We start from the raw sequence: 23,987 nt of genomic DNA, 5'->3' as shown, positions 1-23,987 counted from the left end.
CTCATCAACACACACATTTTCAAATGTACACTAGCACATGGCCGTGCGGTCATGCCATCCTTTTATAGCTGCAGCAAGTACAGGACCTTCCCAGAAGGACCAATGGGAGGCTAGCACAGAAGTTGAGCACATTTAGGACCTTCCTAGAGGACCAATGGGATTTGCTGCAGTATCTAAGCATGTGACCCTTGATCTCCAACGAGAGATCTTACCCTGGGCATGCTCAGTATGTGAAAAGCAGGGCTTAGTCCCAGAAAGACCTGCTCGCTGCTGAACATTGCTGGCTACAAGGACAGAGCCTGGAATGGCAATAGTAACCAGTCATCCAGTATCAGCCTGAGCTAGATGCTGGGACCGATGTCTCTGCTGAGCAGACTCCACTGTGGCTGGAGAAGCATGGGAGACCGCAGCTGAGATGGTTCAAGATTCCCCCTGTGCAGAGGCGGGAACTCGACACCTAACAAGAGACAGTATAAATAAGGCACATACAGTGGGGGAAATAAGTATTTGATCCCTTGCTGATTTTGTAAGTTTGCCCACTGACAAAGACATGTACTGTCTATAATTTTAAGGGTAGTTTAATCTTAAGAGAGAGATATAAAATCAAAAATGAAATCCAGAAAATCACATTATATAAATGTATTTGCATTTTGCAATGAGAAATAAGTGTTTGATCCCTCTGGGAAATAAGACTCAATACATGGTGGCAGATCCCTTGTTGGCAAGCACAGCAGTCAGACTTTTTTTGTAGTTGATGATTAGGTTTGCACACATGTCAGGAGGAATTTTGGTCCACTCCTGTTAGGCGCCAGGATTCTCCAGCTGCAAGGGGTGGATCCCAAGCCTTGTCCGCACCTGCAGTCTCCCATTCAGCTTCAGCCGCTGTGGCTGCTGCTGAGCATAAGCATCTGTCCCAGCATGTTGCTCAGGCTTGTGCTGTTTGTCTGGCTATTGCTGGCTCTTCAGTCAAGCATATGATAACCAGAGGTAAGCAACGACGAAAGAAAGTTCTGGAGACTAAGTCCAGATTCATACTACTGAGAATGCCCGTGATGTGGTGGATTCTCATTGGTGGTCAGTCATCAGCTGTTCTGGTGATGTTGCAGATCCGTAGTGGCCCACGAGCAAGGTCCTGGACATGAGCTGAAACCTATAAAAGGGTTTCAGAAGCGCATGCGGACAAACTAGTGTCATTATGCTTATGTGTCTGTATGGGACTCTGCACAAGTGTGATCTCTGTATGCATGTGCTCAGGGTCAGATGTAAGCTGTTAGAATTCCAGCATATCCGGAAAGGAGCTAGTGTGTGTGAATTCAGGGCCAACGTTTAAGCCATTAGAATTCTGGCTACTCCGTAGAGGAGTTGTTGAGTGCATGCGCTCTTTAAGAGATCACTGAGTGTCCTCTATCTCGCCAGAGGGCTATGACTCCATGTGAGTTTAACAGGGATCGTGTCTAGTGCCATATCTCCTTAGATGCAGTTAGCTGCACCGCTCTGTGCAGAGGTTGTTTTGTTACTGTGTGCAAGGGACATAGATCTACAGCAGAGCATCTGTTTTGCTACTGTGTTCACCTCTCTGAGCAGTCATCAGAGTAGGGGAATTAGTGCACAGTTCTCACGGAGTGACGTTTAACTCCATCTGTACGTTGAGTTCACTCGCTGCACGGTCCCACCATTACTTTAGCTGCAGGTTAACATCTCTGCACAGTGGACCCTGGGTTGCGATCACACTATATTAGTTATTTTTATTTAGTGTGATTTGCTAATCCTAACAAATCCTCTTCGCAGATCCTCTAAATCAGTAAGATTTTGAGGCTTTTGCTTTTCAACTCGGAGCTTCATCTCCCAGCATAACTTTTCTATAGGAATAAGATCTGTAGTCTGGCTAGGTAACTCCATGACCTTAATGTGCTTTTTTAGAGCCACTCCTTTGTTGCCTTGGTGGTATGTTTTTGGGTCATTGTCTTGCTGGAAGAGGGAAAGAGGTTGTCACTCAGAATTTTACGGTACATGGCTCCATCCATTCTCCCATTGATGCAGTGAAGTAGTCCTGTGCCCTTAGCAGAGAAACACCAACAAAACATAATGCTTCCACCTCCATGCTTGACAGTGGGGACAGTGATCTTTGAGTCATAGGCAGCATTTCTCTTCCTCCAAACATGGTGAGTTGAGTTAATTCCAAAGAACTCAATTTTTGTCTCATCTGACCACAGCACCTTCTGCCAATCACTCACAGAATTATCCAGGTGTTCATTGGCAATCTTTAGATGTGTCTGCACTTGTGCCTTCTTGAGCAGGGGGACATTGTGGGCACTGCAGGATTTTAAACCTTTACGGCGTAATGTGTTACCAATGGTTTTCTTGGTGACTGTGGTCCCAGCTGCCTTGAAATCATTATCAAGTTCACCAATGTAGTTTTAGGCAGAGCTCTCACCTTCCTCATGATCAAGGATACCGCACAAGATGAGATTTTGCATGGTGCCATAGATCGATGCTGATTGCGTCATTTTGTAGTTCTTCCATTTTCTTACTATTGCACCAACAGTTGTCTCGTTCTCAACCAGCTTCTTACTTATGATTTTGAAGCCCATTCCAGCTTTCTGTAGGTCTATGAGCTTGTCTCTGACATCCTCATTAAGCTCTTTGGACTTGCCCATGTTGTAGAGGGTAGAGTCTGACTGGTTATTTGAACCTATGGACAGGAGTCTTTTTATAAATATGACTATGTAAGACAGCTGTCTTTAGTGCAAATAACGAGTGGATTAGGAGCATCTACCTGGTCTGTAGGAGCCAGAACTCTTAATCGTTGGTAGGGGACCAAATACTTATTTCTCACTGCAAAATGCAAATATATTTATATAATTTAAACAATGTGATTTTCTGGATTTTATTTTTGATATTCTAACTCTCAATGTTAAAATTAACCTACCCTTTAAATTATTTACTGTTCATGTCTTTGTCAGTGGCAAAACTTACAAAATCAGCAAGGGACCAAACACTTATTTCCCCCATTGTAGAACTGTATCTGATATAGCCCTGTAAGTTTGGGGCCTGATTCATCATTTGCATATCACTTTTCTCTTTTGTCCTGCCCTGCATTTGCTGTTGTTTTTGGTACCAGATTCATCAACATGTCACAGATGTTAAATGAATTATACACAAAGTAAAAAGGATATATTTTCTGCCTTTAATTGATTATGCAACTTTTTAGTGGAACATGCTGTATGCTTCGTTCTTATGTCCATATCATAGCACAGTTATTTTGTGTTATTCCATTTTTTTCCAATTTCGCAGTTTTGTTAATTATTGTATACCTTTTTTAATTGGACTTTTATATCTTTCATAATTATTTACATCCATGAGATGTTTACTAGTAATAGTTGCCTGCGCTTATGTATATATATATATATATATATTTTAATAATTCATTGATCTTTCACAATTTAACTCATTATTAGTATACTAATTGACAGTTAATGTGTATGCATTTGTTTATCTTCATTCGTGTGCGACTTGTGTTTACAGTATAGATGTCATAGGGATGTTTCCTCCACTCCTCCTTACCAGGGCATCTGCTACAAATTCCTTATTTCTCCAGACTGTATAGCTTATAATGTGGAGACTCAACATCTTTTTCTTGACTTTCTTAATTTCTTTTTAATTGAACTTCCCTGGATTTAATGCATTGAGCAAATGTGTTGTTCTAATAAAATGTTTTCCTTTTGTAGTTGCTAGTTTTGTCCTCCTCTCCTCATGTTATTCATTGCACAGGAATCAGTGTAACATCTCCTTGCACCGCATCCTAACCTACAGTATTTTTCCATATCGGTGGGCTGATATTACTTACATTTTTATTTCTGCAAAACACCAAAACTTGACAAACTGCTGGAAATGCAATAATGAATTTGGCCCCTAGTGTTGAATCACTGATTAGGTTCTGCAGAAAGTTCATTCAAATATGTTAATTATGCTGCTCAATACACCCCTCACATGTCCAAACTGTTTAATGTACTGTTCCATTTCTGGTTTTGCATGCCTCTGCCTCCCTTACTGGTTGTGAACACTGCTATTTTGCAGGAAGTAATCACTGTCCACAGAGATAGTTTGGACATCCAGCACTATCAATGACTAGTGAGAAAGGAGGGGACATGCAAAACTACAGGTACAAAAGGTGCACTGAGCCTCTTGACCTAGACAATGGGGCACTAAGCACCCTTATAAGCATATTTATTTAAATTTCAATTTTTAGAGCACAGGCAGGGAGAACACTAAAACTTTGATTTTTCATGGGCTTATATTCCCTACCAGGCCAAAAGCTTAGTTTACATATCAGTTTGGGCTGACACTTTAACCCCTTTCTGACATCGGGCATACATTTACACAGGTGTAGGTTTCCCTCGCTTTGATGTGGGCTCTGGCGGTGAGCCCACATCTTTCCCAGTACATGTCAGCTGTTTTGCACAGCTGACATGTGCCCGAAACAGCCGCAGGTGGAATCACGATTCACCCACGGCTATTAGCCCGCTAAATGCCACTGTCAAATGCTGACAGAAGCATTTACCTCATGCTTCCGGCCATCGAGCTGGAAATCTGCTCACCCCTGTCACGTGATCGCGGGTTGGGTTGGCATGACAAGCAGCGGTCTCCTGGAGACCTCTATGGTCATCAGTGCTCGCTTGCTTTGAGTGTCACCCAGTGGTCGGCAATCATAGCAAGTGAGTAATTCTGCTATATAGAGGCAATCTGAACATCACCTCTATGTAGCAGAGCCATTCGCATTGTGGCAGTTTATAGTCTCCAATTGGAGACTATTGAAGCATGACAAAAATAAAGAAAAATATTTTTAAAAATATAAAAAAATAAAAAAAAGTTCAAATCACCCCACCTTTCGTCCCATTCAAAATAAAACAAAAAAAAAAATCTAACATACACATATTTGGCATTGACGTGTTCAGAACTGCCCGATCTATCAAAAGAAAAAAGGATTAACTTGATAGCTAAACAGCATAGCTAGAAAAAAAAGTCAAAATGCTAGAATTACAATTTTTTGGTCGCTGTGACATTGCATTAACCTTTTTACCCCCAAGGGTGGTTTGCATGTTAATGACTGGGCCAATTTTTACAATTCTGACCATTGTCCCTTTATGAGGTAATAACTCTGGAACACTTCCATCGATTCTGGTGATTCTGACAATGCTTTCTCATGACATATTATACTTCATGATAGTGGTAAAATTTATTTAAAATGGCTTGCGTTTGTGAAAAAAATGGAAATTTGTGAAAAATGTTGACAATTTTGCAATTTTCCAGCTTTTTATTTTCATACCCTTAAATCACACACATATGTCACAAAAAATTTTTTGAACAAGTAACATTTCCCACTTGTCTACTTCACCTCAGCACAATTTTGGAACCAATTTTTTTTCTCATTTTTACAACATAATTTTTTTAGGGACCACATCACATTTAAAGTCACTTTGAGGGGTCTATATGTTAGAAAATACTCAAAAGTGACACCATTCTAAAAACTGCACCCCTGAAGGTGCTGAAAACCACATTCAAGGAGTTTATTAACCCTTCTGGTGCTTCACAGGAATTTTTGGTATGTTTAAAAAAATGAACATTGAACTTTTTTTCATAAAAAATTACTTCGGATCCAATGTTTTTATTTTCCCAAGGGTAACAGGAGAAATTGGACCCCAAAGTTATTGTGCAAATTGTCCCGAGTGTGCTGATCCCCCAAGTGAGGGGAGGAACCACTGTTTGGGCGAATGGCAGAGCTCGGAAGGGATAGAGCGCCATTTGACTTTTTCATCGCAAAATTGGCTGGAATTGAGATCGGACATCATGTCGCTTTTGGAGAGCCCCTGATGTGTCTAAATAATGGAAACCTCACACAAGTGACCCCATATTGGAAACTAGACCCCCATGGAACTTATTTACATGTATGGTGAGAATTTTGAACCCCAGGTGTTTCACTAAAGTTTAGAATGCTCGGGCGTGAAAATAAAAAATCATTTTTTTTCCACAAACATGATCTTTTAGTCCCCAATTTTTTATTTTCCCAAGGGTAACAGGAGAAATTGAACCCCGATAGTTGTTGTTCAATTTATCCTGAGTACGCTGATACCCTATTAGTGGGAGAAAACTACTTTATGGGCACACGTCGGGGCTCAGAAGGGAAGTAGTTACATTTTGGGATACAGACTTTGATGGAATGGCCTGCAGGCATCATGTCACGTTTGGAGAGCCCCTCATGTGCCTAAACAGGGGAAATCCCCCAAAAGTGACCCCATCATGGAAACTAGCACCCCCAAAGAACTTATTTAGATGTGTGGTGAGCACCCAAATGCTTCACAGAAGTTTATAATATAGGGCCGTAAAAATAAAAAATTCTATTTTTTCCACAAAAATGATAATTTCGACACAATTTTTTATTTTCCTAAGGGTATCAGAAGAATTTGGACCCCAGGAGTAATTGTGCAATTTGTCCTGAGTATGATGATGCCCCATATGTGGGGGTAAACCACTGTTTTGGCACATGGCAGAGCTCAGAAGGGAAGGAGCGCTAGATTTTACTGTTATAGTTTGCCGGTGCCATGACCCACTGGGAGAGCCTATGAGGTGCCCAAACAGTAGAACCCCCATACGTGACCCCATTTTATGAGTTACACCTTTCAATTAATTCATTTAAGGGTGCAGTGATCATATTGACACCATTGGTGTGTCACATAATTTTATACCATTGGGCAGCCATGTGGAGTGACTCGGGAGGAACGAAGCGCTATTTGCCTATTCATGTGAATGGGTTTGTGCATATGTCAGTGTGTTTCCACGGACCATGTGTCCACGGGCAAAATGCACTGACATGTCTGTTTTTTAATGTCAGCACGGGCCACAAAACATCCAGCATACGTGCATACTCATAATGCACATGGATGTCATCCATGTGACATGCATCGGCCCCGGGGAAGAAGCGTTACAGTAAGTGCTGTTCCCAGGCACATGGTGCTGAACATGACTCATCAATCTCCCTTGCTCTGTCGGCGATCGGCAGAGCAGGGGAGAATGATGAGAGCCGTATTCAACACTCTGCACTTAAGGGACAAGTTGACATTTGTATTGATAGCCTTTTCGGGTACATGACATTTTTTGATCGCATTCTATTCCGATTTTGGGTGGCAGAATGAACAACCAATAGCAATTCATGAATTTCTTTTTTGGGGGCGTTTAAACCATTCCACGTGCGGTAAAACTAATAAAGCAGTATTATTCTTCAGGTTAGTACGATTACAGCAATACCTCATTGATTTTTTTTATGTATTGGCGCTTTTATGCAACAAAAATTATTTTAAGTAAAAAATTAATATTTTTACATCGCTTTATTCTGAGAGCTATAACTTTTTTATTTTTCCGGTGATGGAGCTGTATGGGGCCTTGTTTTTTGAGGGAAAAGATGACATTTTCAATGGTGCCATGTTCATTTATATCCGTTTTTTGATCACGTGTTATTCCATGTTTTGTTCAGTGGAATGATGATAAAGCATTGTTTTTGCCTTTTTTATGGTGTTCACCTAAGGGGTTGACTAGTGGGACAGTTTTATAGGTCGGGTTATTACGGATATGGCGATACCAAATATGTGTACTTTTGTTGTTTACATTTTTTTATTCAAATATTTATTTATTGATAAAATAAATATTGATTTTTTTATTTTATTTTTTATTATTTTTTAAAATATTTTTACAATTATTTAAAAAAAATTGTATTCATTCTACAATTACACTGTGTACCACTATGGGAAACTCATTTTTTGCAAGCTGATCACTTCTATAGCATGCAGATTTCCATGATATAGAAGCTGTAAGCGCAGCAGTTTCTGTACACTAACCTGAGAGACTTCCTGACATGCATTGCGCATGACAGGAAGTTTGTCAGCTCTGGAGACCCGGATGTCTACATGACAACATTGGGTCTCCATGGCAGTGATCGGGACCTCATGTCATACCGCGGGGTCTCCGATCCAAAGGCAGAGGGACTGTGTCAGCCCCTGTGTCAGCTCTGGAATGCTGCAATTGTGTTCGATTAAAGCATTTCGGGGGTTAAAGTGCCTGCTCCTGGCACTTAGTGCCAGGTGTCAGCTGTGAGAATCAGCTAACACCTGGCTGCAATCGACTGCACACCACCTGTTTGTGGGCCGTTCGCTATGATGTACTTTGCCATCCATGGTCAAATGGGCCCAAGGCACATGGACGGGATAGTACGTCAGATGTCAAAAAGGTTTAAATGAAATTTTGGGCGATCAAAAGATCATATCTGCACCAAAATGGTATCATTAAAAATGTCAGCTCGACATGCAAAAAATAAGCCCTCACCCAACCCAAGATCATGAAAAATGGAGATGCTACAGGTATCTGAAAATGGCACAATTCGACATTTTTTTTCACCACTTAGATAAAAAACATCTTTGGTGTCTATGAACTCGTAATGACCTGGAGAATCATATTTGCAGGTCAGTTTTAGCATTTAGTGAACCTAGTAAAAAAAGCCAAACAAAAATCAAATGTGGGATTGCACTTTTTTTGCAATTTCATTGCACTCAGATTTTGTTTCCCGTTTTCCAGTACACGACATGGTAAAACCAATGGTGTCTTTCATAAGTACAATTAGTCCCGCAAAAAAACAAGCCTTCACATGGCCATTTTGACCAAAAAATAAAAAGGTCATGGTTCTAGGAAGAAGGGGAGCAAAAAATGAAAATGCAAAACCAAAAATACCTTTGGTCGTTAAGGGGTTATAGAGCAGAAATAAGGAATACCAGACAGAGCTAAATAATGTCAAAAAGTAATTTACACTTTTCCATATATGGGAAACTTTATTGTGTCTAGTTTCCTGAATATGTTTTATATTCCTGAGAAGTCTCCAAGAGAAGACCAGTGGTAATTAAATTTTTGCTTGAAAGTGCACTTCAAGACTGTGATGTATCACAAAAAAATTGTGCAGTACTGTACATCACATACTGTATGCTCTGTAAGTAACAGAAATGCATTTGTGTGTGTGGGTTGTGCAACAATCAATTCCATAATTAGTCTGATTTCCCTCACTGCAAATGATAAAATCTTACATTGCAGCAGTCATTATTCAATGAAGAGCTACTTTAGTTCCCTAGTCTCTTGTGTCAATCAATCCTAAAAAAGTTATTTCTTGACAGTCTCCTTTACTAGATATCCCCCTACTTGTAACATTCTGTTTTCTTTAACACTTATTGAACGTCCCTGTCTACTTGTCTGGTCAAAAATCTCTTTGTTAACTCTCTGGTGCTTCCCATACAATCTGTTTTTTTGTGTTTTACATCCCACTCAAAGAGCACTATCCGATGTCTCTAATGATGTTTTCTCCAACAAATCTAAAGGTCAGTATTAACTTTTCAATTTCTCTGGATCTATCTGCTTAATTTGAAGCAGTAGTATGCTCAATTCATCTGCACACTTTTTCTTCACTTTCTTTTTCTGTTGGAATTACTGGGGCACACTTCTAAACTTCACTGTAATTTATCTGAATGAAAAGTTGAGAAAAATAAGAGTTTTCTGCGTCATCATGATGTTGATGACTCACAACTAAATGAGTCCTCTAACTACATTTAACTTGATCACCAAAAAAAAGTACACAAATGAGTGTGTATCACAATCTCATAAAGATTTAAACATAAACACAATACATAAACATAATACAAAACACACACAATACAAAACATAAACACAATATTAATAGCAAAATTTCATAAAAGTAATTTCATAATCAATTCTACTATACATTCACTTAAAAATATCACTGCTTTAGTCGATTCTCTATGGTAAAAGAGAAACCTATCCTAAAATTGTAACCCCTTTTGATCATGTAGCATAAAGATGATCAACATATAGCAGTCATTATTAATTAGTATTAGTTTTTATTATTATTATTATTATTATTATTATAAAATAATAACAAAAAGTGGCTAAAAAAGTGTTATGTACCACCAAATGGTACCAATAAAAATGAATATTTGTTTTTTAAAAAATAGATCCTTAAAATCAATACAAAAATTTAAAAAATAAGTTTTGTATCCTAGAAAATGGCAACACAGGTCAAATTGTTTTTACAAAGTTCAAATTTTTAAGAATCGAAAATGTAAAAAACTATTTAAATTTTCTATCAACATAATCATATTAACCTGAAAAATCAAGTTATAAGGTAATTTTCCCCAAAGAATGCAGTAAAAACTCAAAAAATAATGGCGGAATAACAATGTGCTTTTTCAATGTTTTGCGTATTCTCAGGTACTTATCCTATTAACATTCTACAATAGATTTTTGTCTGATTACTTCCCTAGGGATAACAAGTATGATTTGCAAATTAAAGGCATTTACTAATGTTCCTATATTGATTAGTGAGTCTGATGAAATTCAGTTTGGCAGATTCACTGATATTTGGCTAGAATATTTGATTTTCACAAAATGTATTTGCTGCAAATCAAATCTTCCTTATTAGACCCTTATCTCTATCCAGCCCCCAGAAGCCTAATAAACATAGGTTAAAGAAAATGGAAAAAAATGTATGCTCATGATTTCCTGGCCTTCCCCTGTCAAGACGTGCAGCCCTGTCTACTGCAAGTCCACATTTTATTCAGTGGATCCGGCATCTTTGGCCCAACTATATTGAATAGTACCAAAAATGTCATTACATGACTGTGAACTAGTGACATACATCGTCTAAGGTCTGATTGCTGACTAGGAATCTGTAACTAGGCCAGATGCTTTTTATGATGTTTTGAGGCCTAGACAGAAAACTTGGGCTTACGAAGCTGGGATGCGGCTACTTCTTATTATCCCATGTGTTCTCTCTAGACCCCAGAGCATAATAAACATAGGTTGTAAAAAAATGCTTATCTCACTGCTCACCCTCTGCAGTGTCTAAGGAGCCTCTTATTTTCACCTTCTCCCATTGCAATCCATAATTTGCCAATATGTTACATGATACTTAATACAGTCATGGCCAAAAGTATTTGCATCCTTTAAATTGTTCCAGAAAGTGAATTATTTCTCCTCGAAAATTATTGCACTGAAATATGCTTTGTTAAAAATGTTTTTTTTCCTTTGTGTAAATGAGCAGAAAAAAAACCTGAGAATAAAATACAAATTGGGCATAATTTCTTAGAAAACACCCAATATGGGCAAGACAAATGGGCAAGACAAAATTGTTGGCACCGTTAACTTTATATTTGGTCTCATTTTTGGCGTCTACTGTGAAATTATGTCCAAGTTGTCTTTTTTATCATTTTTTTTGTGTTGTTCCAATACCTACAAAGGAAATTAACATGCGTGGGATAAAAAGTGTAATTGCATTAATTTTTCTGGGAGAAATACTTCATTTTGTGGAACAATTTTAAGGGTGCCAACACTTTTGGCCATGACTGTATATGTCAGTTACGTCACATTTAAAAATAAATTATAGTTTTTTTACAGCTAAATTAAACTAAGGCTAAGCCTTCAGATATTGTTAGAAGACTTTGCAAGACCTTGTTCCATAGATAAGATATTCTTACAGAATCCAGGTGTCTCCAAATCTTTAGAGGGAATGATCTTTGAAAACGTATAAATGTTTATGTTTGCAATTGTTCATTATTGCTGGTGTACATTATTCTTCGCTTTGAGCAAGTGTAAAAGCAAAACGGCCAGGAATGTTATTTAAATACTGCGTCCTTCTGAGCCATGGCAGATCCCGCTCTCATATTCATAAGGATTCTGTAAGCACCTTTTATATCTTAGATTTATCTATCTGGGTACATTTGCTTGGAGTACAATTTCCATATCGCCGGTCATGCTACTGTCATTGCCAGATTAATACAGTATAACATCTTGTGGAAAAAAGTTAGCATAACTTTCTTTGTAATAATTTAAATCCCTGCTCATTATGAACTTGGGTGTTAGAGAGAATCTATCTACATCTGTTTGCTAGCCCTTCTTAGCGCACCATGATTTAGGGGCAGAAATCCTGATTCCAACAAGGTATCGCTTATGGTGCTGATTGCTGCAGTTTTGATAAAATTAGTGTTTTATCCGCAGCAGATATACTAGTTCTATGAATGCAGAGCTCTGTATAGCAGTGACCGCAACACTGATTGACAGCTTTCTGTGTATACTGTGCATAGGCAGAAAGCTGTCAATTAGTTGTGGGGTTGAGGTTATACACACCTCATGAATATGGAGTACTAAATGACCACAGCTTTACTAGTCCTTTAGTGATAATCTATTGATGATAAATCAAGCTATCAAAACTAGAGCAAGTAGCCCAGTAAGGGACACATTGCTGGAATAAGATTACTGTATTTTGTAGATTATAAGGCGCATCGGATTATAAGATGTACCCCAAATTTTGAGGAGAAAAATCAGAAAACAAACCTTTTTTTAATAAAATGGTGGTGCTTCTTATAATCCATACATCTTATTCCTTACCAGTGGTCATGGCTCAGCGCTGAGATCTCATCTCCTGCGATCTTGGTGCCGGGATTTCCATGTGCGCATGCGCCGCCCCCAGCAGCCATTTCCCCGGAGTCCACTTCATAGTAAATCATGTAAGTGCGGACATCCAAACACCCCCTCATCCCAGCTTGCATCCTTCAGCAATGCTCCACTCCTGCCTCCTCCAGCTGCAACCCTGGGACCCTGCTCTAATGTGGGTGGAAAAGGTATATCCCCATTATAAGACGCATTCCCATTTCCCTCTCCAAATTTGGGGGGGGAAAAGTGCATCATATAATGTAAAAAATTTGCTCTCTATCTCTCCATTATACTGATCTCAGATCAGTTGGCAAAAGCTTGTTGACAAATTCCCTTTAACTTGGTGGTCTCATTTAATTTTTGACAGTCTTGTTTTCCAAATGGCTGTTTTACTGTAGCCTGGTTAGTTGTTACCTCTTAATTTTATGTACTAAGATAATCTCAGTCAGAGGGACATTCCCTATTTAGCTGATGACCGACAAAACTGTTGCCAAATGTGTCCATATCACAATTATTGGCAATGAAGTCGTATGAGCAGTAGTTTGGTTTAAATATAAAATATAGTTATTGTTTTAACCATTTTATCAGTTTCAATTAATTCAGATACTTTATAATAATGTATACTATTTTGATATCTAATATTATCTACTATTTTCATATTACACATATTTTACTAAATATTTTCTAGTACGTGTGTTAAATGATTGGATAACCTGTAAGTAATTTAAAATTGCCTTCACTAACCTTACATTTATAATGCAAATGGTTCTTTAACCCCTTTCTGACCTTGGATGGGATAGTACGTCCGAGGTCAGAACCCCTGCTTTGATGCAGGCTCCGGCATTGAGCCCGTAACAAAGCCGTGACATGTCAGCTGTTTTGTACAGCTGACATGTGCCCGCAATAGCGGCGGGTGGAATCGCAATCCACCCGCCGCTATTAACTAGATAAATGCCACTGTCAAATGTTGACAGCGGCATTTAACTAGTGCTTCCGGTCATCACATGACCCTGGTCAGTGATGCATCGGCATCACAAGCAGAGGTCTATGGAAGACTTCTATTTTTGTTGATGTCGGATTGCAGTGAGCGCCACCCTGTGGCTCATAGCAATGCAGTAAATCTATTACTCATTTGTTCAGACTGGCCTACCGCCTCAATGCATTAACCTAACGATCCCTGTGTGGCCTATTTATATAAAAAAAAAAATCAGGTTCCTCGCATCATGTTCTCATACACTTTATGCAGTTAATAGCCCTCTGTGTCTGTACTGCTACATACTTAGGCAGTTAACTGGTTCATGCAGCTTTACATGAACACCTGAGCCTTACACTATGGCCGGTCCGAATAACTAAAGCAATTGTTACCATCCACCTCTCGTGTCTCCCCTTTTCCTCATAGTCTGTAAGCTTGCGAGCAGGGCCCTCACTCCTCCTGGTATCTGTTTTGAACTGTATTTCTGTTATGCTGTAATGTCTATTGTCTGTACAAGTCCCCTCTATAATTTGTAAAGCGCTGCGGAATATGTTGGCGCTATATAAATAAAAATTATTATTATTATATTATTATTATTATTACTCAGGAACGATCTCTGCATCGCTCATATGTAGCAGAGCAGATCGAGTGGTGCCAGCTTCTAGCCTCCCATGGGCAAAAGTAAAAAAATGTTTTAAAAAATCTGAAAAAAATAAAAAAAAATAAAAGTTTTCACCCCTTTCAAAATAAAACAGTAAAAAAAAATCAAACCTACACATATTTGGTATTGCCGCATTCAGAATCCTCAGATCTATTAATGCAAAAAAGGATTAACCTGATCGATAAACAGCGTAGCGAGAAAAAAATTTGAAATGTCAGAATTATGTTTTTTGGTCGCCACGACATTGCATTAAAATGCAATAGTGGGCAATCAAAAGAACATATCTGCACCAAAATGGTATCATCAAAAACATCAGCTAAGCATGGAAAAAATAGGCCCTCACCCAACTCTAGATCTCACAGACATAAAAAAATGGAGACGCTGCGGGTATTAAAATTGCGCAATTTTTTTTAGCAAAGTTTGGAATTTTTTTTTACCACTTAGACAAAAAAAAAACCTACACATATTTGCTGTCTATGAACTCATAATGACCTGGAGAATTATAATGGCAGGCCAATTTTAGCATTTCGTGAAGCTAGCAAAAAATCCAATCAAAAAACAAGTGTGGGATTGTACTTTTTTTTGCAATTTCACCGCACTTGGAATATTTTTCCTGTTTTCTAATACACCACATGCTAAAACCAATGATGTCATTCAAAAGTACAACTTGTCCTACAAAAAATAAGCCCTCACATGGCCATATTGATGGAAAAATAAAAAAAAGTTATGGCTCTGGGAAGGTGTGGAGCGAAAAATGAAAACGCGAAACCAAAAAAAGCTGGGGTCATAAAGGGGTTAAATAAAGGACGTAAAGTGCTATCAACGAAGCCTCAAATGAAAAGTAGCTTTTTCTCTTGTTTAATAAGTCACATTATTTTCTATTATGTACCACACAGTAGAGAACGCAATATTAGATCTGAATGGAAAGTCTATAATTTCACAATATCTCAATTTATCGTTATAATTCTAAAGTATGGAACTGAAAGTGGTTACATTGTATCTTTCAATCCTAAATGTCAAGTTTTGTTTGGTTTTATTGCTTTGGAAGCTGAAAGATTAAAGGTTCTCATATCCTTTGTATGTCATTCTTTCTCTTTCATTTTAAAGGAAATTGACTATCCCTCACTCTGCAGGAGTAAGGGCGATGATTGATTTCTGTAGTGATAAAATAAAGTTGCATTCTATTTAATGATTTTGATTTGAGAACCCAATTGTTTTTAAAAGCGTTGTTTTTGAGATGTGATCGATATATCGGTTGTGAGCAGGATAACAGTGCTCATTCACTCAGGTATAAACATGTCTTCAGTTTGGACTTTAAACTATTTTATAGGTTATTAAAGTAGTTCACTATTTTATAGCAAGTGATAACCTATTTAATTTAAATATAATGTGTGACACTTATAGGGTATAGACATAAATCTCTTTGGACTTGAGCAAGCCACTAATTTGTTAAATTGCTGGAAAGAAAAGGCAGCAATACTGTGTGATCTATCATTTTACTCTGCTGATCAAGCATCCAGGGTAGAACAACATCTATGTTTTTGGCCATGTCGTATATTCTCCCAAAAAGTGATTCTAGGCAATAAGAGTTCCATAAGTAAGGAACGTTTTGTATCATGCCTCCTTTATGTTTTTGTTGCATGCATAAGGAATCTAAAAATTCAAATACGTTTTGAAGGCATATGGAAGTTTTGGCTCTGTACAATACTGAAATAAGTGTTATAAATATTGCACATAAACAGCATATACTCATGAACTCAATGTGTACTGATCTTAACCCTGCCGAAAATGTTTGGAAAGAATTGAAGTCTTCAATTGGAAAAAGGAACCCTATATTCAATAACTTGATAAAATCAAAGAAGACGGGTGGAATACCACCATACATGTGCAAGAAGCTCAGAGATGGGTACAAAAAATATTCGGAAGCTGTCAATGGTACCAAAGATTATGCAGCCAATTAGGATGCCTTTATTTCTACTTTTGTCCGACTAGTCAACTATGCTTGTATATATCCAACTATTTTCAAGATAAGGACTATTTTATAATAATCAATCAAATGTGCCAATAATGTTAACTACAAACGTACCATGGTCTTTTAACCTCTTCCTTACCTAGAATGTAATAGTTGCTGTATGAAGCAGGCATAGGAACTGGCACCATCTGTGTTATACAACCATCAACAGCTGCTAAAATCAGCAAGAGCTTGCTTCAAAAATTACTTTGGAATAAAAAATTCAAATATACTATGGGAATTAAAATGGAAAACCCGTTTTTAAAATATATATATATATATATATATATATATATATATATATATATATATATATATAAATAAACTTGAGTAAACCAAGTTTGTATGGTTTATTGCTCTAATGAAGAAAGTGACCAATGAAGTCATGTAAAACTATTATTATTATTTTTCTGCTGCACCTGCCATTGATCTACTGGTATTTCTATTCAGCTGTTCTACCAACAAAAATAGGTAATCTCATCTTAATATACTGATATGGAGATTTAGGTGCTGTGTTAAATCCAACAAATGAAATAAAAAAAAGCAAGGACCATCTGTACAGATACAGTATCCATGAAACATAGTAGGATAAACTCATCCAGCTTCTAATTACATAATCTACTAAAATTATATTTTAGGTTTCATCTCTAATAAAAACATTTTTAATCAATAGTCCTAGACCATCTATCCCAGAAAATCAAATCTAATCCAGAACATTTTTACAGTGATGATACTGATTGGACATAAAAGTTACACTTACAACCAAATTGTCTCCAATTTGATCCAAATATATTGTGATGCAGCGGTAGGACCATATACAGTGAAACGGCAGTGACCCAAGCAAGTTCAAACAAAACGTTCTTTTATTGTGTTACTTCACACAGTCAATATAGTATTCAGCTTCTTCATACAGTCCATTAATAATGCATAGCTATATGATGCAGTCAATACACAGGCCGAACTTCCCTCTGTCCAGTTTCCCTAGGTGACTGCACGCCGGTAACAAGTCTCTGTACTCACTCAGCGCACTGCACTCTTTATCCTCTGGAGTGCAGCCGGGTACACATAAGACAGCCCAAGACTAAGGGTGTCAGTCTCTCTGGTTCCTTTAGCCTCTGTGTTACTCCACACAGAGAGAGCTCTGCAGACAACTGCCCTGTCTGCTTCCAAGAACACACTGACACCCTCCCCCAGTACTAAAGGGCTTTTTAATCAGTCACTGCTTCACTATTCTAATTACAGCCACACCTGTGTCTGTAGTATGCCCTCATGGCCTCACTACGCTTCCATGCACATTCTGGAGAGCACATACAGCACCCCCTAGCTGTAACAGGGGTCACTGCCTCACAATATAGATCAACAATTTTTTTTAATCACCATTTAATGTAACACTAGCTATACTTGACGAGCTGTAATACATTATTAAAATATGATGACGTTTCCATATTAAGATAAAAGAGAATAGTTTTTGCTACTTGCCATATTGATGGAGCTTCAGTTCCACTGATTTCTAAGAAGTCATATCCTTCTTCCATTTGGAAATCTGTAAAGACCAGTGCAATTGTATCCCCAGGTTCGGCAAGTATAGTCCATGTGCAATCAGCATTGTTTTCATATTCTGATGGGAAATGAGGGCTTGAAATTATACCGCTGGTTCCTCTTAACGTTCCACCGCATGACCCTTCAGCTAAAAAAAAACGCATAAAAAGGATTGTTAGGTATTTTCAATGCAAATAACCTCTTCTCACCGAGAGATTAGGTGTATAAAGTGGACTACTATAACTGTTTTTAACTGTCATAATTAGTGCTTACAGGCAATTAGACATTTTATGGTAATCCTCATTAAGAAATAAATTAAAATTGAAAAAAATAGGCAATATATGTCTAGGCTGTTCTTAAAGTGTTATAATATTAAATAATAAGAAATACACCAGAAGCCACCAGCATGCTTAAAGTGTTTTTTTGCTAAATAGCTTGCATGTAAGGATAAAAATGCTTTTTTTTCAGCTTTCTTTCTAAATGGGCCAAACTGGCTTAAAAGATATGCCAGAGGCTTATACTATACTGAGATCTTCACTCAATTAAAAGAAATTAGGATACTTCCACTACAATGTACTAATTTATGAGGATTTAACCTCCTGGGCACTATAATTTTTTTTTAAAAGTAATTATTTATAGCATCATTATACATGGCATAATATATGCATATAAATATAAAATTCTTCTACATGTTAGAACTAAATATATCTCGTATTTATCCATTTCTTTGGCTGAAGCTTTTTCTACACTGTATATCTATCTGAATAAAAAATGTACAATAGTGTGGATTTTACAAAACCTTTTGGGTGTATAAAACTGTTTATAAAGAAACCTGTAAAGGAGTCTACTAGCTTAAAATATTTATCACATACAGTATATATTAATAAATGCCAGGTCAATTTGACTGAATGCTGGTTTCACCAGTAATAAACATCTGGACTTGTTGCAAGAAAGCATAAGATGTCTTCTACTTTTGTAACAACCCATTATGGTGCTGATCCAGCTGCAAGACTAGCAATTGCTGGGGTGTCATCAGGGTGAACCCGACTGATCTACCATGTAAAACCTACTCAGGCGATTCTTTTGATGGGTTGATTAAATTGTGTTTAAGCACAACATAATCCTTACTTTTTTCATTTTTGCAATATTAAAAAGTGAATTCTTCCATTTAGCACATCCACTTGACCTATTAAATTTAATGTTATCAGGTTTTTTATTGCAAGTAGTAAAAGCAGTTTGGATCAATTTATGGGTATTCTAGTAGTGTCAGTTTGTGCCTTATATGATAATTTAATGCTGTAACTAACTCAAATACCTCAATTGGCAGCTTAGAAGTTTTGCAAGTTTTCTGTTCATTACTAAATCTTGTATATACTGTAAATAAAATATTAAATCAATCGTACCCATATGTATTGCTAATATTGTGACATTTGCAATTTTTATTTTTTATAAAAGTCACAAATATGTGATACATTTACAATTTTGACTTATAAATATATCTAAGCACATGTAGAATAATTGTGCTTTTTCCCCTTTAATGAAAAATAATTATAGAAGTCTGTAAGATATGTGCAATATGTGCCGTCAACTGTATAGAAAGAAAGAAAAAAAAACATCAGAGGTGAAAGAAAATGAACAGAGACATATCAGTATGGCGAGCCTGAAATCATTAACAGCTGCTCTGAAGACCACTTCAGTGGACTGTGAAGCGGGGAATTAAAATGATCTAAAGTCCCTGAACATGTATAAATTAAGGAGATGAATGGAATGGTAATATGTGTATAGTTCAATTGGCTCCTAAGGTCACACATGCTTATATAATGCAATGTGGTATTTAAACTGAGTAAATTACCATTTTTGTGAGATCAAAAGCACTAATATAAGTATACCTGGAAGCAAAGTGAGAAGTTAAAACAACATTAATGAAAAGAAGAAAAAAATCTATAGACTATGAAGAAAAAGAACTCCTTTATACCTATCTAGAATTTTAAGACAAAAGACAAGAGCTTCTATCGCAGACATCCCATTTTAATTCCACAGATATGAAGTTGGTCTCATCTTTGCAGGTAAAATTGTTTCCACTTTTTGGTGAAGAAAATGATTTTGGACAAGGGGACCTGGCTTGCCATCTCTTTTTCATTTCATCCTAAATATGTTGAGTGGATGATTGGGTTATAGGGAACCTGTCACCCCTAAAATCGTGGGTGAGGTAAGCCCACCGGCATCAGGGGCTTATCTACAGCATTCTGGAATGCTGTAGATAAGCCCCGGATGTATCCTAAACGATGAGAAAAAGACATTAGATTATACTCACCCAGAGGCGTTCCCGCTGTTGCTCTGGGTCCGGCGCCTCCCATCTTCATCAGATGACGTCCTCTTCTGGTCTTCACGCTGCGACTCTAGTGCAGGCATACTTTGTCTGCCCTCTTGAGGGAAGAGCAAAGTACTGCAGTGCGCAGGTGCCGGGAAAGGTCAGAGAGTCCCGGCGCCTGCGCACTGCAGTACTTTGCTCTGCCCTCAACAGGGCAGACAAAGTATGCCTGCGCTGGAGCCACAGCGTGAAGACCAGAAGAGGACATCATCATAAGAAGATGGGAGGCGCCGGACCCAGACCGACAGCGGGAACGCCCCTGGGTGAGTATAATCTAACGTCTTTTTCTCATCTTTTAGAATACATCGGGGGCTTATCTACAGCATTCCAGAATGCTGTAGATAAGCCGCTGATGTCGGTGGGCTTACCTCACCAGCGATTTTGGGGGTGACAGGTTCCCTTTAAGGCCATGGCTCTATGCAGGAAAGTTATGTTCTTCCACACCAAACTCACCTTGCTTTGTGCAAGGGAACATAGTAATGCCGGAACAGAAGGGGCCCTTCATCAAGCTGTACCAACAAAGTTGGAATTGCAATTGTCCAGAGTGTTTTATTATACTGAAGCAATAAGATTTCCATTCACTAGTACAAAGGGGTTCAAGTCAACCCTTGAATAACTTTCCTTAATATTATATCTTTGCTACCAAACTTTACAGTTAGCCCAACTCACTCAGATGGGTAAAATTTTTCTGTCATTCATGAAATCAAGACCCATTTATTAGACTGACATATACAGAAGAATGATTTGTTCCTCCACCGAAAATGATGCCAATAGTTTTACTGTTAATGAATCCACTGGCTACGTGATTTACAACACTCCATTTGATGCTTGGCGTTATGACAGGTGATGTTAGGTTTCCACGCAACTGGCTGGAATGTTCAAGAGCTGGCAATGTGTTTTACAGCACTCCATCTGATGCTGAACATTATGCTTGGTGATGTAAGGATTGCATGCAACATTTTACCAGGGGGTTTCTATGCTTATATTAATAAGAGAGAAGGTTTGTTAATTTAGCAATGACCTTTGTGGCTTACCCTCCTTGTGGAGTGTGTCATTGACTGCCTTCTGCACATGTCAAGTCAGCAGTCTTTCTCATGATTGTGGAGCCTACTGAAACAGACTAAAGGACCTTTTAAAATGCTTAGGAAGCCTTTGCAGGTGTTTTTTTTTAATTATTCTAATTTACTGAGATAAAGACTTTTGGCTTTTCATTGGTTGTAAGCCATAATCATCAACATTAACAGAAATAAACCCTTCAAATAGATCACTCTGTTTCTAATTACTCTATATAATATATGAGTGTTAGGGCTAGCGGAACTCACCAAATAATTAGAAAGATAGAGAAAGGTGAGTTCGCAGCCCGGGGTCCACCGTGCAGAGATGGAACTTGCTGCTAAGTAATGAAGGACTATATGGCAGTACAATGTGGATATACACACGGGTTAACTTCACCCTGTGTGAAGGAAGCGAACCCTGTTACATCACAGGGCCATGGTACCGCACCAAGGGCACAAGCAAGGAGTCTCAGAACTCAATACCAAGACACAGGATTGGAGTTCGTCTAGACCTCCTGTGCTCGACACCGCAACCGGAGTATCAGAGTAACTGCAAAAATAAATTAAATGCACAAGAGTGCATGCAGTGTTGCACTGGCGGACGCCACTAACCACCCAGATTTGGGATAGGAAAGCGCTCTAATAGCGCTCGGCGCTGCACTGGCTGTCACAGCAATTAGACCCTGTTTCTTGTGTTTATGCTGATAGCTCAGCTGGGAGCTCGATAGCAGACATCCACCTTATACACAAGGGAGGGGATGATTAATGAACGACTTTCACTCATCAACACACACACGATTTCAAGAGCACACTAGTGCATGGACGAGCGGCCATGCGAACCTTTTATAGCGGCAGTGCTACAAGACCTTACAGATGGACCAATAGGAGCCGCAACAGGACCTGAGCATGTGACCCCCGACCTCCAATGGGAGGGCGTCCGGTTGGCATGATCAGTAAGGGAAAAGCGGGACTTAGTCCCAGAAAGACCTGCTCGCTGCTGAACATTGCTGGCTACAAGGACAGAGCCTGGAAGGGCAGTAGTAACCAGTCTTCCAGTATCAGCCTGAGCTAGATGCTGGGACCGACGTCTCCGCTGAGCAGACTCCACTGCGGCTGGAGAAGAATAGGAGACCACAGCGGAGATGGTTCAGAGGCGGTAACTCGACACCTAACAATGAGTTTCACTTTTTGTATTGAAGAACTGAAATACATTAACTTTTTGATGATTTCTAATTTTGTGAGAAGCACCTGTACATAGATGTAGTGTGGCACTGTGCAAAAGTTTTAGGTACGGGTTGCAAGAAAGCTACAGAGCAATAACATTTACAAAAATAGTGTTAATAATTTGCATTTTGTCAATTGACAGAAACAAAGTCATTGAGCAAAGTAAATCAGATAAACAATATTTGTGTGACCAATAGATAAGTGTACATTGATTTTCAAGACTTTGATTTAGAGTTGGGAAGAATGATGCTTCATTTTACTTTGAGTCAAATTTCCTGCACTCAAGGGACCTTGCAAATTTGAAAACTCTTTAATTTGTGAGGATACAACCTCCAAAATGCATGCACAATTTCACACACTGAAGACTCAGAGTGAGGGCTGATGATGTCAGAAGCAGCTGTGTAGGCTTATACATGATGCTCTGCAGTTATCAATAGTAATAGTCTAGTCAATCTGGAGGGCTTCCACTGCCAGTATAAAATATGACCTGGCCAAGGAGTGTCATTTTAAGCTTTTACAGTGCAGGGATAAAATAAAGTGCACCGTCGATTGAACCTAGTGATTTGATTATGAATTGATTGATCTGAGACATGCTGCATTAATGGCCCCTAATGAACAGTTTTCTTTGTTGTTTATAAACTGTAAACAAAGAGAGTCAGTATTAACCCCTTAGTGACAGAGCCAATTTGGTACTTAATGACCGGGCCAATTTTTACAATTCTGACCACTGTCACTTTATGAGGTTATAACTCTGGAACGCTTCAACGGATCCCGCTGATTCTGAGATTGTTTTTTCGTGACATATTGCACTTCATGTTAGTGGTAACATTTCTTCGATATTACTTGCGTTTATTTATTAAAAAAACGGAAATATGGCGAAAATTTTGAAAATTTTGCAATTTTCAAACTTTGAATTTTTATGCCCTTACATCAGAGAGATATGTCACACAAAATGGTCAATAAATAACATTTCCCATATGTCTACTTTACATCAGCACAATTTTGGAAAAAAAAAAAAAATTATTAGGGAGTTATAAGGGTTAAAATTTGACCAGCAATTTCTTATTTTTACAGCAAAATTTGCAAAACCATTTTTTTTAGGGACCACCTCACATTTGAAGTCAGTTTGAGGGGTCTATGTAGCAGAAAATGCCCAAAATTGACACCATTCTAAAAACTGCACCCCTCAAGGTGCGCAAAACCACATTCAAGAAGTTTATTAACCCTTCAGTTGCTGCACAGGAACTAAAGCAATGTGGAAGGAAAAAATGAACATTTTACTTTTTTTCACAAATATTTTACTTCAGAATCAATTTTTTTTATTTTCACATGTGTAAAAAAAGAAAATGAACCACATAATTTGTTGTGCAATTTGTCCGGAGAATGCCGATACCCCATATGTGGGGAGGGACCACTATTTGGGTGCACAGTAGAGCTCAGGAGGGAAGGAGCGCCATTTGGCTTTTTCAACATAGAATTCCCTGGAATTGAGATCGGACACCATGTCGCGTTTGGAGAGCCCCTGATGTGCCTAAACAGTGGAAACCCCCCACAAGTGACACCATTTTGGAAACTAGACCCCCTAAGGAACTTATCTAGGTGTGTGGTCAACACTT

At 38.2% G+C, this 23,987-nt stretch overlaps 1 protein-coding gene across 1 annotated transcript in view; it reads right to left on the bottom strand.

Moving 5' to 3' along the window:
• The window catches only part of CSMD1 (CUB and Sushi multiple domains 1), a 3,308,788-nt gene that overhangs the window by 1,655,901 nt on the left and 1,628,900 nt on the right, over positions 1–23,987 (bottom strand). The window contains exon 5 of the mRNA XM_069726899.1: positions 17,662–17,869. Coding sequence (XP_069583000.1) covers positions 17,662–17,869 — 208 coding nt within the window. The remainder of the gene's footprint in view (positions 1–17,661; positions 17,870–23,987) is intronic.

This window comes from Ranitomeya imitator, chromosome 5 (genome assembly GCF_032444005.1).
Source record: "Ranitomeya imitator isolate aRanImi1 chromosome 5, aRanImi1.pri, whole genome shotgun sequence".
NCBI classification, from domain to species: Eukaryota; Metazoa; Chordata; class Amphibia; order Anura; family Dendrobatidae; genus Ranitomeya; species Ranitomeya imitator.
This window is presented reverse-complemented; position numbering and strand designations above follow the sequence as displayed.